Source organism: Colobus angolensis, unplaced genomic scaffold, assembly GCF_000951035.1.
Source record: "Colobus angolensis palliatus isolate OR3802 unplaced genomic scaffold, Cang.pa_1.0 Scaffold48, whole genome shotgun sequence".
NCBI lineage: Eukaryota > Metazoa > Chordata > Mammalia > Primates > Cercopithecidae > Colobus > Colobus angolensis.
The window spans coordinates 13,524,063-13,543,431 of record NW_012118265.1 but is presented as its reverse complement, the minus strand read 5'-3'; the positions used below and the strand labels follow the sequence as shown (position 1 = coordinate 13,543,431).

The 19,369-nt window shown below is 38.1% G+C and overlaps 1 protein-coding gene across 7 annotated transcripts in view; it reads right to left on the bottom strand.

Annotated features, from left to right (window-relative positions):
- The window catches only part of LOC105523974 (schwannomin-interacting protein 1), an 833,968-nt gene that overhangs the window by 13,019 nt on the left and 801,580 nt on the right, over positions 1 to 19,369 (bottom strand). For all 7 annotated transcript variants that reach the window (XM_011959051.1, XM_011959053.1, XM_011959054.1 and 4 more), the window contains one exon: positions 17,696 to 17,814. In XM_011959051.1, coding sequence (XP_011814441.1) covers positions 17,696 to 17,814 — 119 coding nt within the window. The remainder of the gene's footprint in view (positions 1 to 17,695; positions 17,815 to 19,369) is intronic.

The following is a 19,369-nucleotide window of genomic DNA, read 5'->3' as shown; positions in this document are numbered from 1 at the left end:
TTGGATATACATACATACCTACATAAACACACACACACACACATACATATATATATATATATATATTTTTTTTTTTTTTTCCTGGAGAAATCTAATACGTTCAGGTTACCCTTTGACTCCATGCAGGTTTAGAAATTTTAATGTCTGTTAGTCTAAAAAAGTAAACTCAACCCCCTTTTAATAATAATACTCAAGATCTATGGGTTGGAGGATGGTGGGAAAAAAAACTGTTAGCAAATGAGAAACAGACACATTTTAAAGACAAATCCTAATTTGAATCAGGATTACGTAGCATTTTCTATTTATGGAACAAAGTCTTGAGAAGAAGGGTCTGGCTACTGGATACACAGATTATAAAAATATAAAATAACCCACAATACAAAATACAAAGCAACATAAAGTTTACAATGTGCAGAGATATATATTTTCAGTCACAAAAAGTTTGATCATAAGTTCTGTTGTTCTGCTGCTACGCTGACTTCTTTTTGAAGGATTAACCCAGACTTAAACATCCCATACAGTCTAACTCAGGAAAGAAAAACAAAAAAAAAGTTGGGGGAGATTTAGTAGTCTGTGTAAAATAAAAAAAACGCCGCAGGTAGAAATTCAGAAAATCGCCTTAGTACCACATTATCCCCATGGGAAACTGAAGAGACCTTCTTATAGGGTGAGACATAATTCCTTATAGTGGTAATCACCAAGAATGTTACTCTCAGGAAAAGGAAATTATATGACATAACAGCTAATGGTTCAGAGGGGATTTTAGTAAAGACATCTTAAAACGAGCTCAGGTTTCAAGAAGGATTTGTTTGCCTTTAGCCTTTAAGCGGGTTTTAAGAAGAAGTCAGCTCTCAGTGAAACTCAACCACAGCTCCCAAGCAGCCTGAATGGATGAGTGGGGCCACCTGGTGCTGCTGAAGGCCTCTGTGCCCAGGGTGGAAGAACAGATAACCCCTGTTCCAGGACCCTGCCCACCCTAGGAGACATGGCTGTTCTTGAGGCTCACATCTGAAAACCGAAGTTCCCTGGGCCTTTGTCCCTCACACTGCAGTGCATCTGGCTGCCCTCATAACCAGTCTTGCAAAATTCAGGCTGCAGGGGGCCTAATTTACCTAGATCTCTCAAGCACAGTCTGAGGTGAAAACAAAACACGATCCTCATCTTGTTAATTAGAGATATAATTTCAAGGTATCCAATTCAAGGTTACTTGATGTTTCAAGTGGCATTTACCAGAGCACTGTGCAAAGACTGCTGGAAGTCAGCCTTGCCTGTCGATTTCATTTCTGAAAGGTCTGTCCTGGTTATCCCAGAAAACTCTTCTCCCTTACATACCACAAAGCAATCAAAACCAACGTTGCTGCCCAGAGCTACTGACAGGGAGCACCAGGGGTCTGGAAAGAGGGTGTCCTCGATGGAGAATGCCCAGAAACATGAAGAGCTAAAGACTAAGTATGTCTTCTGGACATCTCAGTGTGAGCAGGAGTGGCCTCTGTATGACAGTGCCTACTGGCCAGGAGCAGGAGGGCACGTGGTAGGGAGGCTGCACAGCAACCTCGTCTGCTTGGCATTTACAGTGAGGAAGGCTGCTATTTAGAAAACACTGGTGCTGACTTCCAACTACTGTTACCAGGGATACTATGAAAATATGCACAGGAATTGAGAAGATGGCAGAGATGAAAAGTTTTTAACTAGGAAGAGAATATCTCAAAAACTCAGCCAAGTGGTAATATGATTTTGTATAAAGGTAACTTTTTTTCAAAATACAGGGACAAGCGCAGTTTATTCCCTAAGAGAAACAATGCCGTGGCCCTGAAGTTTGCTGGTGACTGCTAGAGGAGCAATGGTCATTGTGAATCGGGACTTTGTTCTTGGCTTTGGGTTGTAGTGACCGGGATTGGGCTGGTCTGAGACCAGCTCTGAAGCCTGGAACTACTTGCTTTTTTTCTGATATTAGGAAGGGGAATCTCCCAGCACCTGCTTAGACCACTAGTATCTACGTATAAATGTTCAAGATTCATTGGTAAGATTTTTATCCCCCTGTCCACAGCACCTTGGTTCACTTTACTTGAACTGTTGCATTGAATTTTAAAGTATGTTCACTTACATTCTCTCCTGGGGCTGTGGATTACAGGCAAGATATACTTACTCAGAGAAGTCAAATGACTTGTCCCAGACCTGCGACAACCTCTTTATAAAAATGGTCTCAATTCTTCCTCTCCTTATACCCATCTCCTCTGTAATGTGACTCTGCAGCTTCTCCCATTGAGAAGTGGAGTCTACTTCCCTAGCCCTGGGCTGGCCTTGGAACTCTTCTTTGCCAGTAGAATCCAGAGGAAGTTCCAGTTTCCCCCTCAGGGAGCCCTGCCACCACCCTCAGAACAGGTCCAGGCTAGCCTGCTGGCGGTGTAATGTTGTAGCACAGAGCTCACTTTGTAGCACAGAGCTCACTTTGTAGCACAGAGCTCAACCGGCAGTTGTCTCAACTGAAGCCCTAGACAGGTGTGAGAGCCCAGCCAAGAGCAGTAAATACACCTTGCCAACCTGTAGCTGACCGGAGATGATTGAGTAAGCCTGTCCAAGCTCAGGTCAGATCAGAACCACCCAGCTGACCTATAGGATCCTAAGGAGAAATAAAGGTTGATCATTGTATGCTACTGATGTGGGTGGCTTTTTAAAAAAATTATGCATCATCATTGTGGCAATAGGTAACTGGTACAGGTTCACAAAGCAAAAGGCTACAGGCTGGACTTCTGATTTCAGAATCCGGTGGCCTTTCCCTTATACTACACTTAGCCTCAGGTTTGAATTTATTAGATCCTTTCTGTATCTGGCAATATAATTTTAAAGGAAATATGCCTCCTATACTTGCTTATAATTTCAAGGCAATTGTATGGTTTTCCTTAGGAAACAGAATGAAAGGGAACGCCCCATAGGCCAGGGATTTCAAACATGCATTGCTCATTATCTGCCTACAACCAGTGTGGCTCAAGGGCCTTTGGCCCTGCTATGCCATTCATTACTCAGTATCCCCAACTAGTTTGTGGCTGGGTCATTAAAATACATTATTTCCATTTATTTTAAAGGATCTTTGATGCATGATTTCAAGATTTTATATATAATGAAAAACTGCCCATAGTTTTATACAGTATCTTTTTCTGTTTCATGAGAATTTCAAAAGTGATGAAACATAAAATATGGATTGCAACTACTCAAGTAGCTATAAACACATTTCATTTTTCTGAGAATCTGTCATGAAGAAAGAATGTGAGAACAACTGAGGTTTGGGTAAGCTTTAGACATACTGCACATGTGATGGTGTCTCTATAGAATGTGTTCAGTTAGGTTAAAATGACGTACTGCTACTCCTTGTAAATTGTAAAATAGTCTTCCCATCCTGGAAACTCTGCCCCTTTCCCTTCTTTTCCCTACTGATTGTTCTATGTTGATATTTACCTTGAGTTACAGAAATGCCTATTACTACTCAAAAACACAAAAAAGAAAGGAAAGGCAAAATTTCTGCCTCACAATATTTGTTACGAAAATACAATGCTATATTTTAGCAAATATTGCTGGTCCAACAAAAATCATCACACACACAAAATGACTATAAATGATTTTTATAACTATATAATGCAGAGAAAAAAGAGATACATGTTCATTCATGCATGCATTCATTCATTTGATGATCAGGCAATAATAGTTCTGTAAATTTCAAGGCACCAATAGGCTGGTGCTGAGTAGCTGCTGTCCCCGTCAGCCAGGGCACCTTCTAGTTTGCTGCAGTCCCCAGTATTCTCTATTGCTTTTTATTCTGTGCTACTTCACTCACTTATGTATCTTTTCGGCTTCTGCAGGCATTTTATGGTTTGTGGCCCTACGTTAAACAGATGCAAATAAAAACTAGGTCTTCTAACAGATACCAAGCCCTTGGATCATTAAGTTACAATGTATAGATAGAAATGTGGAATACACAGAGCATATGTTTTCTCATACGTGAAACAGGGACCTCAAGAAACACTTAGTGGAATCTCTCTGTCTTATACATGGGAAAATACTTTTGCTACCTGGACATTAACAAGGTGTTAACCAGAAGAGTGAAAAAGCAGAGAACTACAGAAGGAAGGAGGTCTTGGGGAACTGAGGTTGGGCGGAATGAATACAGGAGAGAGACAGAAAAGCTGACCCTCCAGTAGTTATGTGCCCAGAGAAGTAACGGGTAGTTTCTAACTATATGCCAAAGAGAGGATTGGGGAGGACATTATGTCTCTTTATATCCTGTCCTGATCCCCATCTTACAGGACTCAGGCATTTGGCTTCCTCAGCAGAAGCTGATGAAGGCAGCTCCAAAGGTAGCTGGAGTGTGAATGGCCCTCTCTGGGTTTTCTCCTCCTAATCATATGCATAACTCTCTTTTTTTCTACTTGCTCTTCTAAGACTAGTTTTGGACCCTTCCGTCTGTACATGTTCACATGATAACTGGTAAGCACACCAGCCATTCTGTGGCACCACATGGCCACAGAATCTCCTCACCTACTTAGGCAACTAATAGAAAAGGGAAACTACCACTTACCTGCTTTTCTTTGCAGAAATATCGCCCCTGTATCCTAACCTGAATCTCCAGAGAGCTATAAATACTTGCATTCCTCAGACGGCTGTTGGTTCTAAATCTACATCAGTGTCCATTTCCTTCACTAATGACCATTCTCATGTAATTAAATTTGGAATTATAGGATCTTAATGTTGGGAAAATGCATTTTCTACTGAAATGTTCTCTACCATGAATGAAAAACCAGAACAAGGCCTCTTCTGATACTAGGAATAAAACTGCCATCTCGCATAGGCACCAAATGTTATCTACTTCCATCTTAAATAAGGCTAAGTAATTTCCAAGTAATCTGTATTCTGAAATTAAAAGTTACTGTTTTTGAGCATCTACTATGTGCCAGGCATTTTGCTATTTCACAGTAACCCTCAGATACACATGAAGTAGCACTGTGAACCCTGTTTCACATATGAGAAAACAATGGCTCAGAGAGGTAAAATTACACAATATCACAACACTGATACTTCAGGAAAGTCTGTCTTGAAATGTCAGGGCACTTTAAAAAGGATGAAACAAATTCATTAATGGTAGAAAAAAAGAGAAGAAAGACTAAAAAAAAAAAAGAAAGCAAAACCAAATCAAAACAAAAACAAAAAGCTGGCAACAACTTAAATGCCTAACAATAAAGATTGATAAAGTATATTATGGTGAAATATATGATGTGCTATTCTGCAGCTAGTAGAAATACTAACCTTATGAATAAGATTAGTCCAATATTATTACATTAGATGAATCTTATGAATAAGAATAGTCCAATATTATTAGATTGGATGAAAGATTCCGACTATTAAGTAAAAGAAAGTAGGCTAAAAACAGTACCTATGCTATAATTTCAATTTTACAAACAAAAATATGCAGATATATGTGTAGAAAAAAATGTCAGGAAATATACTTTTTTTTTTTTTTTTGGTGAAAGAGATTCAGTTGGCTTTGGATTTTCCTCTTTTGAGCACCTCTGAGGTGCTACATATGGGCATTTGGCAGGAATTTATTTATTTTTATTTTTATTTTTTTGAGACAGAGTCTCACTCTGTTGCCCAGGCTGGAATGCAGTGGTACAATCTTGACTCACTGCAACCTCTGCCTCCTGGGTTCAAGCGATACTCCTGCCTCAGCCTCCCGAGTAGCTCGGACTACAAGCACCTCTCACCACACCCGGCTTTTGTATTTTTAGTAGAGACAGGATTTCACCATGTTGGCGAGGCTGGTCCCAAACTCCTGACCTCACATGATCGACCTGCCTTGGCCTCCCAAAGTGCTGGGATTACAGGCATGAGCCACCGCGCCCAGCCTTGGCAGGAATTTAAAAAAGAAAAGGAAAGAACATGACTGAGTTGATGATTAGCATTTGTGTGTTGGAGAAAAGGTGAGTAGATCAGTGTTTGATAGCTAGAAGAGGATGGCTGTGTGTCTGACTCAGCCACGTCTATGCAGGGACTGACTCACACATGAGTCAGGCCGGGTTTTTGTTTTTGGCAGAGTGCTAGGGGTGGTGGGAGATCCGTGGGCAGCAAGAAACATTTTCTTATAAGTGAACATTTCTGTGGATGGACTGTGATTCAACTGTTGACATCCCTCCTCAATTCAGTCTCGATTTCATTCTCCTCCTTGGATCTGCAGTAAATTATAGACTCTAACGTAATTGATATAAATTTAACTGTATTTTTAAAGCCAGGCTGCCTATTTATTCTGCTCAGCCCAGACAGAGTTTAAATATCTATCTACCCCACCTGCTGATGAGTTTCGGCTGTTGAGGCAATGAAGGTTAGAGAAGAAATACTTTTCCCCTTCCAGACCTTTGAAAATGTTCATGTGGACTGGGTAAAAACATGACAGCGGAAAGTCAATGCCTGTGTGTGTTTCTGAGGCATATTCCTGAAGTAGGTGAAAATCTCAATTGCCAATTCTTTTATTCTTTTGACCACTAAAGCACTGCTTTACCACTTTTTATGTTCATGTTTGGAAACATTTTGGGGCCACCATTTAGGCTTGGTTCCATGGTAAGCTTCATCTCAAAAACACTGGCTTTCATGATTTAGTTTGTGACTGTTTGAATTCTAAGCAGTTGTGAAAAAGAACGCAGTGGATCGATAAGACTGCATTGATTCTATGAAGCGTGGTTATTCACGTTTTGCAGTCTTTATTTATTTTTTATTTTTTGAGACGGAGTTTCCCTCTTGTCACCCAGGCTGGAGTGCAATGGCACGATCTCGGCTCACTGCAGCCTCCGCCTCCAGGGTTCAAATGATTCTCCTGCCTCAGCCTCCTGAGTAGCTGGGATTACAGGCGACCGCCACCACACCTGGCTAATTTTTGTATTTTTAGTAGAGATGGGGGTTTCATCATGTTGACTGTGCTGATCTCGAACTCCTGACCTCAGGTGATCCACCTGCCTTGGCCTCCCAAAGGGCTGGGATTTCAGGCAAGAGCTACCGCACCCAGCCTAAGATAGGGATGTATCTCAGCTGCTGTACCTCAGGTAGGTGGTGGCATGATTGCAGTCCTTAACCCTATCAGCCCACAAACCAGGTAATAATCCCCAAGGAAGAGGTGGGCACTGGTTGTCCACTCATGCCCTCTGATAAGAACAACAAAGCTCCAGCATCAAACCTTGCAGATGGGGGGACAATGGCTTGGAAGGTGATGTACTCCATCTCCCGATGGCCCAAAAGCTGAGACATGACAGCTCTCAGGTAAAGTGGTTAAGTGGAGAGTTGGACTGTAAATGTGAAAAAGTTTTAGAGCTACATTTGCCAACATGTTTCATCTTTTTTTCTTCTTTTGTGTGCACAAGAGACATATGATAAAAGCGTATATCCAAAAAAATCTAAAACGACTCTTTCAATAACTAAAATAAAAAATCCAAGTGTTAAGAAGGCATGTGTCACTGTTTGAATGGCAGTGGTTTTTTGTTTTTAGTGGTCTATAAAATAACTATTTGTCTTACAATCAATGGTGTCTAATAGTAAATGCAAAGGATAACGAAATATTGTAGCAGCACCTACTAATGCAGCACTGACTCTCATCCAGGCAGTCTTCTGAGTGCTTTACTGGTCTTCCTCACAGTAACCCCATGAAGTAGGCACAATTATTACCCCATTTTACAGATGAGGAAACTGAGCCACAAATGAAGTCATTAGTAAGTGCTAGTAAGCGTCAGAGTCAAGATTTCAAGTCAGACCCTCTAGTTCCCAACACCCCGCTTGTACCCACCACACTACACTGCCTGCCTAGTGAACAGGCAGGCAGTGTTGAAACATGTTGATGAGTGAAAAAGCATGGTGAGTAACAGAGCATGTGGATACACCACCTCATGATCAATGGTGGAAGAACAAATACAAATCCTGGAACAGTGATTGTTTCTGGTGAGAGAAACAGGGAGACTGGAAGAATGGGGGACAAATATGGCAGGATCTAGTGTTTTCAATGACACTGATTTTCTAACGCCATACATAAATATTCTGTCTACTTAGAAAGCATTTCACCAATTATAGCCATTGGATCTTGTTTTCTTCTTTGTAATCTGTTGATTGCACTAATGGTTTCTGTTCTCATCAGAAATCTCTTCCATGGTTTGTTTGTTTTGTTTTTTTAAGAGACAGGGTCTCGCTGTGTTGCCTAAACTATCCTCAAGCTCCTGGACTCAAGGGATCCTCCCATCTCAGCGTCCTGAGTAGCTGTTACTACAGGCACATGCCACTGTGTCTGGCCTTCCATGGGTTTTTAATGTGTACAATAATCTGAATGAGAACAATCCAAGAAGGACAGAAAATTTTACAACAGGATTGAATAAAAGGATGGCGTTAAACCTTAGATGCCATGGCTCACCTGCAGTCAGTGAGAATGTTTTCTAGCAGCTTTGTGCACTCTCAATGGAGCCCTGTCACGTGAACTGTGTGTGTCTAGACACACGTGTGGGACCACTGTCCAAAGAGAATGCAAACTAGAGTAATAAAGTCATCATAGCTTGTCAAAGATGATGCACCAATGAAAAATAATTCCTTGAAGCTCTTTTAATTAAACATTCAGCTGTCCACTAGAGCCATTTTTAAATATAAAATGCAGCCCTGTGGCCTTTTTCTTCCTGCCTCCCCCTCTTTTGCAATAGCTCAGGCAATTGAATTCTCATTGGTGATAAAAAAAATTCATAAGACAGGGTACAGCTGGTTGTGCCTCTAGCAAGATGTCAAATTCAGCTTGCACAAAATTAATTGCACCTAATTAAACCAGGGTCATTGGCGTTATTGTAAAGTGAGGCTATTTATTAGACAAAGAAAATTTCACAAATACCAATTTGCTTTTCTTTCAGGTTTGTGAAGGAGAAGAATTGCTTACATAATTAAATTTGTTTTGCCATTTTAATCTTATTACTCCTCAAAAGATCCACTTCAAATCTTGTTTCACTTTTGAAATTGTGTAATATTTTAGAATATTGGAAGTAATCCTTGGAGGAGGGCATAAAAAAGATATTTTTTTTTGTTTGTTTGTTTTTTTTTTTTTAGATTACCCAGTGGCTTTTCAAAGAGTGTAAAAAAAGAGATCATAAGCTACCATTTGCAAAGACATACACCTTGGAAATACTTATATGAAGGGTTTTTAAAGCAAATCTTTAGTATATGTATGAGATTAACATGAAATGTTAAAGATATGTTGCGTGTTATAAATAGGTTGCTAGCGTATGCATCTATTATTTCAAGAAAGATGCCACAGACAGGCAATTTCACTGAGTTGGAACTAGACAACCTCTTTCCTCACTAACGCTGAGCAGATACAACCATTCTGCTTACTTCTTCCAGAAAATCATACAAAAATTATTATTGTTAGAGACAAAAGGATGATTGACTTTCTTGGCAAAACGATGCTGGTTCGACCTGTGATTCTGTGGCACGTCATATATATGGATTCCCAATTCCTCACTTTTAAAGTCCCTGTGAATCCTGTCTTTGAAGTCTCTCTGGATTCACTGTTATTGGTCCAGTTGATAACAGCTCCCTGATTAGGGTGCCCCCCACTCCTTGCCCTCCAGCTCAAATACAAAAGGAGATGGCAGGTGTCCATTATTGGCCTTGTCTCAGCCATTTACCAATAAACCTATAAGGACAAGAAAGAAATGAGTTTTGATTGGGTGATGTTGGAATGGTTGAGTTAAGTAAACAGTAATCATTATTCAAAGCAGCTGCTCAAAAGTTCTCCGGGGAATTTCTGTCTTTCATAATATTCAGCATTTGGAGAAAATGGTATAGCCTACTTTAGGTCACATCATCCCATTGTACACTTTATGAAAAAGACTATTTATATTTATATGTATGTAAATAAGCTCTCTCTTGGGGTAAGGTAAGAAGAGAGGTGAGAATCAAATTTATTTCATGGTTACTGTGAGAAAAGGTAAAAGGAGTAGGCAGAGAAAGCTTCTTTCACAATGTTAGGTCAGTTTGTAATATTTAAAAAATAAAAGATTTCCTAGATATCTACCAATAAAGACTACTCTATCTTGTGTTCCCACAGCAGCTAAGCCTGTTTCTATTCCTTTAATTACACTAAGCTACGTAAGCTCATCATCTGAAACATAATGCTAACTGATCATTAGTTTGGCCAATGAAAACATTTTTTATAGGAAAGTATTATACTAGTAATAATAGAAAAAATGTTTCTTCAAGAATATGACAAACCCTAATATTTCTTAGAAACCTTATTTCAAAAATAGATAATTCATTTTTCTCATTTCATTTTAAGCTTTAAAAAACTTTTTACAGAAACATTTTTAAATAGAAAAAATGACAAAGGTTGTACAGTTTCAGTTTGTAAAGGGCTGATACTGTGTGGATTAGCAAATTTTGAAGAAACAAATGACACTCCCTCTACTTGTCACATTTCAGTATAAGTCAAATTTAATTAGTTGAGTTATGAAGCAACATCAAATATTATTTTGCTGCAGTATTAGGCATGAAATGTCTTTATGGGATTACTGTAAGCCTAGCTTTCATTTAATAGCTTGTCACTCTTAAGATGTGCTTTAGGAGATAGCAACATCTAGAAAAATCCAGTGGGGCTAAAACCCAACAGACAACTAAGGGGAACTCATGGTCACAGGATCAGTTGAAACTCCAGTCTTCCCAGACCCTCATGGTACTTGATAATTTCTCACATACTGTTCATGTTTTTACAGGCAAATATATAGCCTTTAAAGAAGCATAAACAGACCTCCATTAGTTTGCCAAAGATCCCACTCACCTCGGTAGGCCCTGCCTTAAAAAGTAAGCTTACCATTTAGGAATCCACTGCTTGGTCAATTAATTTTAAATCTCCGGCCTCATTTAAAATTGGGCATTGAGCTCTTCAGAGTAGTAGATTGGTATCAGGTTTACCTGGTTTTAATCTTATTACTCCTTGAAAGATCCACTTAAAATCTTATTTCACTGTTGAAATTGTGTAATATTTTAGAATACTAGAGGTAATCCTTGGAGGAGGGCATAAAAAATGACAGGTTTTCTGTAAGTTACCTAATGGTTTTTCAAATACTGTTATGTGCTCTGGTACATTTTGGAGTACCATACTGGTGAACTCAATGTTCTGACATCCCTCAAGTACTTTTGTAAGTAAGAGGTAAGGTATTTCCAGTTCAATGAAGAATTTCAGGGATGGTGATGCAGTAGAAACAAATTCTAACAGGGATAGGGAGTATGGGTTACACAACTGCAGCTGAACATTCTAAAGGCTTTTCTCCTACATTATTACTCATGAGGACGATGACAGTCAGTCTTTGCAAACTTTAAATTTACAGGGAGAAAGTGATACTTCTTAGAAACATTTAGTCTCATTATTAACGATCATTCTGAGAGAGATCTGAAACACTCATCATGTTCTCAGAGGATGATCTCATCCCAGAATGTGGAGATGAAAGTATCAGAAAAAACGGGATATAAATAATCTTCCTTATGGTGAGTCAACAAGTGTAGCTTGTTATGAGCTACTGTGAAATACATTTGTGTTTAGATAGCCCTGTCTCTGCAGGGGGCAGATGACTTAGTGATTTTCAAATTCTGCTCTGCCAGAAGAGTTTCAAGTAGGCCTCAGGGGCTTGTAGGGGAAGGATGGAGAGAGGTGCCAAAGGGGAGGCATGGAAAGGGGCAATTAGGATGGGGGACACATTTTCTGGGCAGAGGTATTCCAGTCTCTCTCCTTCAGTCCTCCTGAACCAAAGGAGGACTGCCAAACTGCGTTTCCACATAGGGTTTTATTCAACATACTTCTGCTATTAAAAATAGTGAAAACCTTCTAGTTAACTATGGCATATTGAGCACAAGTATCTACTCTCACTTCTGAAATCCTACCAAAATAATATTAAAGAAAAAAAGAAGATATAAATCTACATGGACAAAGGAAAAGGAAACGAAAACAACAGCACACAAGAGATTTTGACGAAATTTTAGAAGATAATATGCAGATGGGTGGGGAGTATTTGATTTAACTACCTCAATCTACCATGTGCCCACAGGGGATGCTGGTAGAGGAAGCACATGCATTTCCACTGCAGAATCCTGGGAATGCTCAGATACAGCTGAAAGTAGGGGAGTGAAGTAGGACTGAACACAAAGGAAGATTGATTTAACACCTGAAAGGACCCTCTTGCCCTGCTATCTGCCCTGACCACCTGTGGCCTGGCAGAATCAGAAAACTTACTGTCTTAAGAGGTTGAGACTGGAGCACGCTCAGGCATGGCTGAGGTGGCAAACAGGTGCTTTACTGAAATCAAGGAAATTAAGTAAAATTTTACATGCTACGGTTCCCATCTTTCCCCTGCTAGAGTCTTAAAACATTGGCAGCCAGGTTTAAAATGCTTCAAGATGAGGTTGGAGGGTTTCTCTCAGTCACAATTCATAGCCCAAGAGAAAAGACCCATAGATACTCTTAATTAGATGCATCCCAATGAAAGAGCTGTGTCTTATTCAGCCATTCTATAGTGAAGTTCACTATTCATTTGTTCAATAAATATTTAGTGATTATGTATTGGACACTATTTTAGGCATTAGTTACAGTGGTGAACAAAATAGAGATGAAGACCTGCTCTCTTAGAGCTTATATTTTAGAGCTAGAGAAAGATAGAACAAAGTATACACACTACAATGTTAGGTAGTAATAAGCGCCCCCTTCCCCGCCCCCCCCCCCCACACATACCAACAAATCAGGGTAAGAAGATAAGCAGGATAACAGGGTAAGAAGATAAGCAGGATAAGACAGGACAAAGTGATGGGTATGACAGTGTTCACTTTTAACAGAGTGGACAGGGAAGAGCTCTCTAAGCAGATGACGCATGCCAACTAGCGCCAACCACAGTTTATAAACAGCTTTTAGTGTCTTATACTTAGTTATTGGTGGGCAGAAAGCAAAACAAACAAAAAATAAACTCAGAAAAAGTCATGATGGACAACAAATCAGAAGAAAACATTTTAAACAACTTAATTAAAATTAATATTTTTAGTGAAATGAGAAAATATCATGCCAACAATTTTGAAAACAAACAAAATGGACACATTCCTAGAAAAATACAACTCATCAGACTGATCTGAGGAAATAAAAAGCATGTATAATATTATAACCACTTAAGAAATGGAAGATGTTGTTAAAGCAAATACACAAAGTAAACACCAGGCCCAGAGAGAAATGAGTCCTACCAAACTTTATAGAAACAGATCATAAAAATATTATGTAAACTTTTCTTAGACAATATGAAAGAGAATAGTTCCCAATCCGTTTTTAAGCCAGCATAACCCTGATACTAAAACCAAACAAAAATATCAGAAGAAAAGAATACGATAGATCCATGTCAATCATGAATATAAACCTAACAATCCTAAACAAAATGTTATAAATAAAATATGAATTTTATTTATAATTTATTTACTCAGATTTTATTTATAATATTAGTGTCTGAAAAAATATAATACTCCAACAGTATCTGAAAAAATATAATACTCCCTAACCAGTTTAGGTTTAGACTGGGTATGCTAGCACAGTTTAATATTTTGAAAATCTATAAATGTAATTCGTTAATTCACACAATAGATTAACAGAGTGAAACTGTACTTTTTCTTCACCTCAACAGATGAAGAAAAAGCATGTGATAAAGTTAAATACCCATTCATGATAAAAATTCTTTGTAAGTTATAACTGGAAGGGAACATCATCTCATAAAGAGAATCATTTAAGAAAACATAAAATTAACATAATCTGAAATGGGAAAACAGTAGAAACATTTCATTTAATATGATAAATTACCTAAGGATTCCAACTACTACTATTTCTAATCCTCACTGTATTAGGGTACCTAGCTAATCCAATAAGACCAAAATAAAGAAACCAGGAACATGAGAATTGGAAATGAATAAATAAAGCTGCCATTATTTGTAGAAGATATCATTTTTCAAAACTCCCAGGGAATCTGCAGACAACTTTATTAGAAATAATAGGAGAGTGGAGAAGTAATAGAAGCAATAACAAAGTGGCTGGATATAATACTTACTAGTATACAAAGTTCATTGCATTTCTGTTCACCAGCAGCAAATGAGAAAGCATTACTGAAGAGAATTTAAGATATCAGAATAGCAAGTATCTAGAAATAAATATAACAAGGGATGTGTAATATGTCTAAATGGGAAATTATAAAACCTTATTAAGAAATATCTAATAAGATCTAAATAAATGGAGAGACACACCATATTCATGGATAGAAACACAATGTGAAAATGTAATGCTTCCTAAATTGATCTATAGAATCAATGCAATTACATTCAAAATTCTAAGAGAGTATTTTATTGAACTTGATTATATTATTTAAAGTTTATGTGGAGGAATAAAAAGAGTCAGAACAGGCAGCATACTTCTGAAGAAAAAGAAAAACAAAAAGAACTTTCCTGTCCAGATATCAGGACTTATTTTGAAGCTATTGTAATTAAGACTATATTTTGCTGCTGAGATAGAAACAATAATGAAATAGAATATATTTCCATTAATATGCAGTATACATGGGAGTAGTCTATAAGATCAGTGAGTAAAAGAGTGATTGTTCAATAAATATGATAAAGAAATGGTCATCTATAAGGAAAATGATCAAATTTGACTTCTCCATCCCATATTAAGAAATCAATTTTTGATTGATTGCAGACTTTTAAAAACTCAACGCTTTCAACTCTTGGTAGGAAGTCTAATGAATGTCTACTGGATCTTGGGGGAGAAGAAAATTTCTTACACAAGATACAGAAAGCCATTAACCCATAAAATTAAGAACTTATGGTCATAAAACACATATTAAAAAAGTGAAAAACAAGTTACAACCTGGGAGATGATATATGCAATACATACAATGTATTAAGCATTAGTATCATGACTGAAGAACTTCGGTAAGTTGATGAGGAAAGCATAAGGAATCCAACAGCAATTTGGCATAGGACCCAAACAGATACTTCACAGAAGAGAAAACAAATATGGCTAATATACGCAATAAAAATCATTTTATACCTATTCAATTCACAAAAACTTAAAAGAAATTGGCAATATCAAATGTTAGTAACGTTATGGATCCACAGGATCTCTGAAACATTGCCGGTAGGAGTATAACTTGTTGCAACCATGTTGGAAAACAGTTTGACATTATATTCTAAGTGTAAACATTCATGTATTTTCCTAGTAATTCCACCCCTAGGTATGCCCCAAAGAGAAACTCTTGCATATGTACAGCAGAAGACATGTACAAGAATGTTTGTAAGTAGCATTGTTCACAAGAGCAAAACCTTTGAAACAATCCAGTGCCCATTATCAGAAGAGTGGCCAAATAAATTGTGGTATATTCACACACTGGAATACAAATGCAGTACATGGGGAAAAAGCAGGCAATTCTAATTTCAGGACAAAAAAAATAAAATTTCTCAAGTAACCATAGTTTACTACATGGTTCAGTGAGAATAATGCATAATCTACACTTGATCTTAGCTAAAAGGCCGAGAAGTGATGAATAATGCATAATCTTAATAATGTAAACATTAAATAGCTATTTGACTCTAAATTGTGAAATTACTCCAAAGGAAGAATAGAAGAGATGAGAGTCTTTGGGAGGGCTATAAAAAAGAGCTAAATCACTGTTTTTTTTATAGTAGTCTGATGGTTAAAATAAAAACTAAGAAGATAAGCATTTTATTTAGAGATATGTAGGTAAATACCAGAAGAAACAGTTAAGGAGTAAAAAGTTATTACTTCTGGAGAGTGGGACAAGGATAATATAAATATACGTGGAGTAAACATATATACACACACACGGAGACACATATACATATGTATACATCCATATATACCTATGTACATATACATGTATATGGGTTGTATGTACATAGGTATATATATGTGTGTGTATGTGTGTATATATATATAATTGATTTTCAAAAGCAAAACCTCGCATTTGTAACAGGCATATGACATTGTTGAACAGACAGATAGGGCTTCTAAAAGAAGAAATTTTGGCACTCTGGGAAATATCAGAGTGCAGCGGCAGAGATCTATAAGATGATATGGTCCAATGCTTTCATTTCACGAAAATGAAGAAAATGAGACATGGTAAAACTGAATAAATTGTTAAAGTCTCAAAATTAGAAATGTACTAGGACTAATCCTCAGACCTCCAGGTTCCTAAGCCAAAGCGCCTTCTGCCACATCTAACTGGGAGGGGAAAGAGGTGCTCCCAAGGGAAAGGGGAGGGCTGACCATCCAGTTCTGGAGGGATGTGTAGGAACACAAGGGAATGTTCTGAGACAGAGCTGGCACCCAGCTGAGGAAGAGATGCTGGAACACTGCCTGGTGAAACTGGCGTTCTTATCTTGATGCACTGATCTGCCTGCAGTGCCTCACAAATAGGTGTATATGTGAGTATGTGTCTGCTTTCTGATTGTTGTTGATTTAGAATCTCTCAGGATAAGACAGTAGTACAAGCCTTACTAAAAGCCATATGGAATACAGATAGATATTTAAAAAATGCCTAGTTCCAGGCCTCACACGAAGACATGGAAGAAATATGTTGGTTAAATGGATGCATAAATACTATAATTTGTTTCCAACGCCTAGCTGAAGATGGTAAAATAACTGAGTATTTTAATAGAGTATATTTGCTTTTAGTCCAAAGGAAGATTGAGAGGAAACAGACATTTGAGGAGTGAGGAGGAGACCATGAGAATGCTGATAGGTCATCAGTTACTATATCTTAGTAAAAACGTTCTATGTGCTTTCATCACTTGGAATACCCATATTTGTAATGCCTAATTTTGCAGACTCTATACTTTCACTAATCAAAGTAACTTATGGAACGGCAGCATGAATATCACAGCTGAGGCTTCACAGAAATGGAGGATCTTGAGCCTCACCTAGATCTACTGAATCAGAGTCTTCATTTTAACAAAATCCCCAGATGATTCATAAGCACATTAAAGTTTGAGAAACTCTGGCCTATAGCACTGTTTTTTGGATAAAATTATAATTTAAATATGTCTTACTTGGAATTAGAAGCTATGCAAATGACCAATAATATACTGAAATAAATTATGATAAAGAGTAATGATATCCTGAAATAAATTAAGATAAAGAAAAACCACCTGGAGGACAGGTTAAGAACTGTAATAAACATTGAATGATCAAAGCGGGAATTGCATTTCTCAGTTATGAGTATTTATTGCAATCAAACGTGTCAGGGGGGTGATTCTGGGTGATCTGTGACTGCTTAATGGGAAATTTGGTAGCCTGCCACACGTCTCTAATCATAAGTCAGCTTGCTTAGGAGTGTGGCTTGATTCCTCTATCAGTATACAACATCAGTATTGTGTCTAGAAAAAAAATAGAATATAAAAATCTGACCTCAAGTAGCTGGGCAATGAGCCAATAACAACAATAAGGACAACAAAGAAACGAGCAAACAAGTGGGGAAGGGTCTAAAACCCATTATGCGAGGGGGGGAAAAAAAACTACAGAAGATTTAAAGGCCATTTTTTATTAGAATAGTCAAGTGACAAAATCCACTGTGTACATATCAGAAATTCAACTCAAAAGAACACTCACCGGGAGGAAAGGCTTGGCTTCCCACTTTTGCTGCAGCTGGTATAAATTCCTGGGCCATCATCAAAGAAGCTTCCAAGTGCCAACTTCTGTCTGATAGACTCTCTCTCATTTTTCTGTGCCTAAAATTTCAAGAAAACAAAAAATGCTGATAAGTGGGCAGATATAGCACAACCACAGGCAGTCTAACTTGCTAAATTTCTTAGCACTGTAACATTAGATGAAAAACAAATAAATAGGCTGCAGCACAAGAGCATTTGAATTATTAAAAGCTGAAATTTTACCAGTCTCTTCTGGCTTGAATTTCAGTTCTTCAGAGCTCATTCTAATCTCTAGTCTAAGTAATCACCATCATGGTACTCAATGATTTTCACCAGTATAGAACTACATTATTTGTCACTGTAATCTTTCTTCTTCTTACCTGCTAGGTATAGGTAAAGTTGTGGAGGGCAAGTACTTTCTCCTGAATCAAATCACTTTGATCCCAAACGTGCCCTTTCCCTGATCTTGTCTTCTCTCTGCTTTACATGTCCCTTTAGCCAGCCCATTTTCTCTATGGCAAGAACAGTAATTCACTTCACCAACATGCAGCCTCTGGGATCTGGCAGATGCCACAATAAGGCCAGAAGAGAACCCAGGACAAGACAGACATAGCACCTGCCTCCATGCAGCTTACAGTCTTGTCGGGGACTCTTGGTTCCATTCAAGGGCTAGCCTCATCTCATCTGGTTTCAGAAGGTGAGAAACCTTGACAATAATGTCTGGAATAGCTGGAGAATTCTAGCTGGGCCCATCTGTTTCATATTTTGAAGGGAGGTCAGGTCAGTGTGCATAGAAAAAGGATTTGGTAAACTACACTACTGTGATCCTTCAGATATGTTTACAATGCTTGGCTTCTCATTAAACGCCCCATAAAAACTCACCATGCTGAACTTTTAAACCCTTTAAACAACAGGGGAGAAGATTAAAAATGATTTCCTTGGTTAAAAATGAAACTACTACAAAAAAACAAACAACATGAGTCAAAAATCCTGGGCTGAGGATGAAATTTTAGTTTTGTGAGATGACAAAGGCTTTGAGAAGTACCATTTTATGCACTGAGCGAGGGCTTGAAGACCACACTGAGCAAATTATATTACAAAATGCAGGTCATGTGACTAGGTGTGGCTACTAAAGGCTTGGTGATGCCTTCATTCTCCCAGAAGGAGGTTCTGGAGCATCACTGTGTCACAATGACAAAAGGCACAGCCTGTTGGAAGGGCGCACTGAAAATAACTTCATTCCCAAGTGAAGGACAGTATACAGTAGGTTAAGGCTGCTCTGTCTAATACGGTAGTTACTAGTCTCATGTGGCTATTTGCATTTCAACTTAAGAATTAATTAATTAATATTAAAAATTCAGCTCCTCAGGCACACTACCTCATTTCAAGAGCTCAACCATCACAGATGGCTAGTGGATACTGTACTAGACAGCACAGAATAAAACACAAGATCCAGCTTTGACAGGCTGCATTAGAATGCCCTAGGCTCTAGTGCCAGATATTTAATTTCAACAGGTTTGAGAACTAGTTCGAAGAAACCTCATCTCTATTCTCCCTTTCTCTCACACTTTTTAATCCTTGGACACCATAAGCATTCTTTCAACTGTACACACTTAGCGATTATCTCTGTCTATAT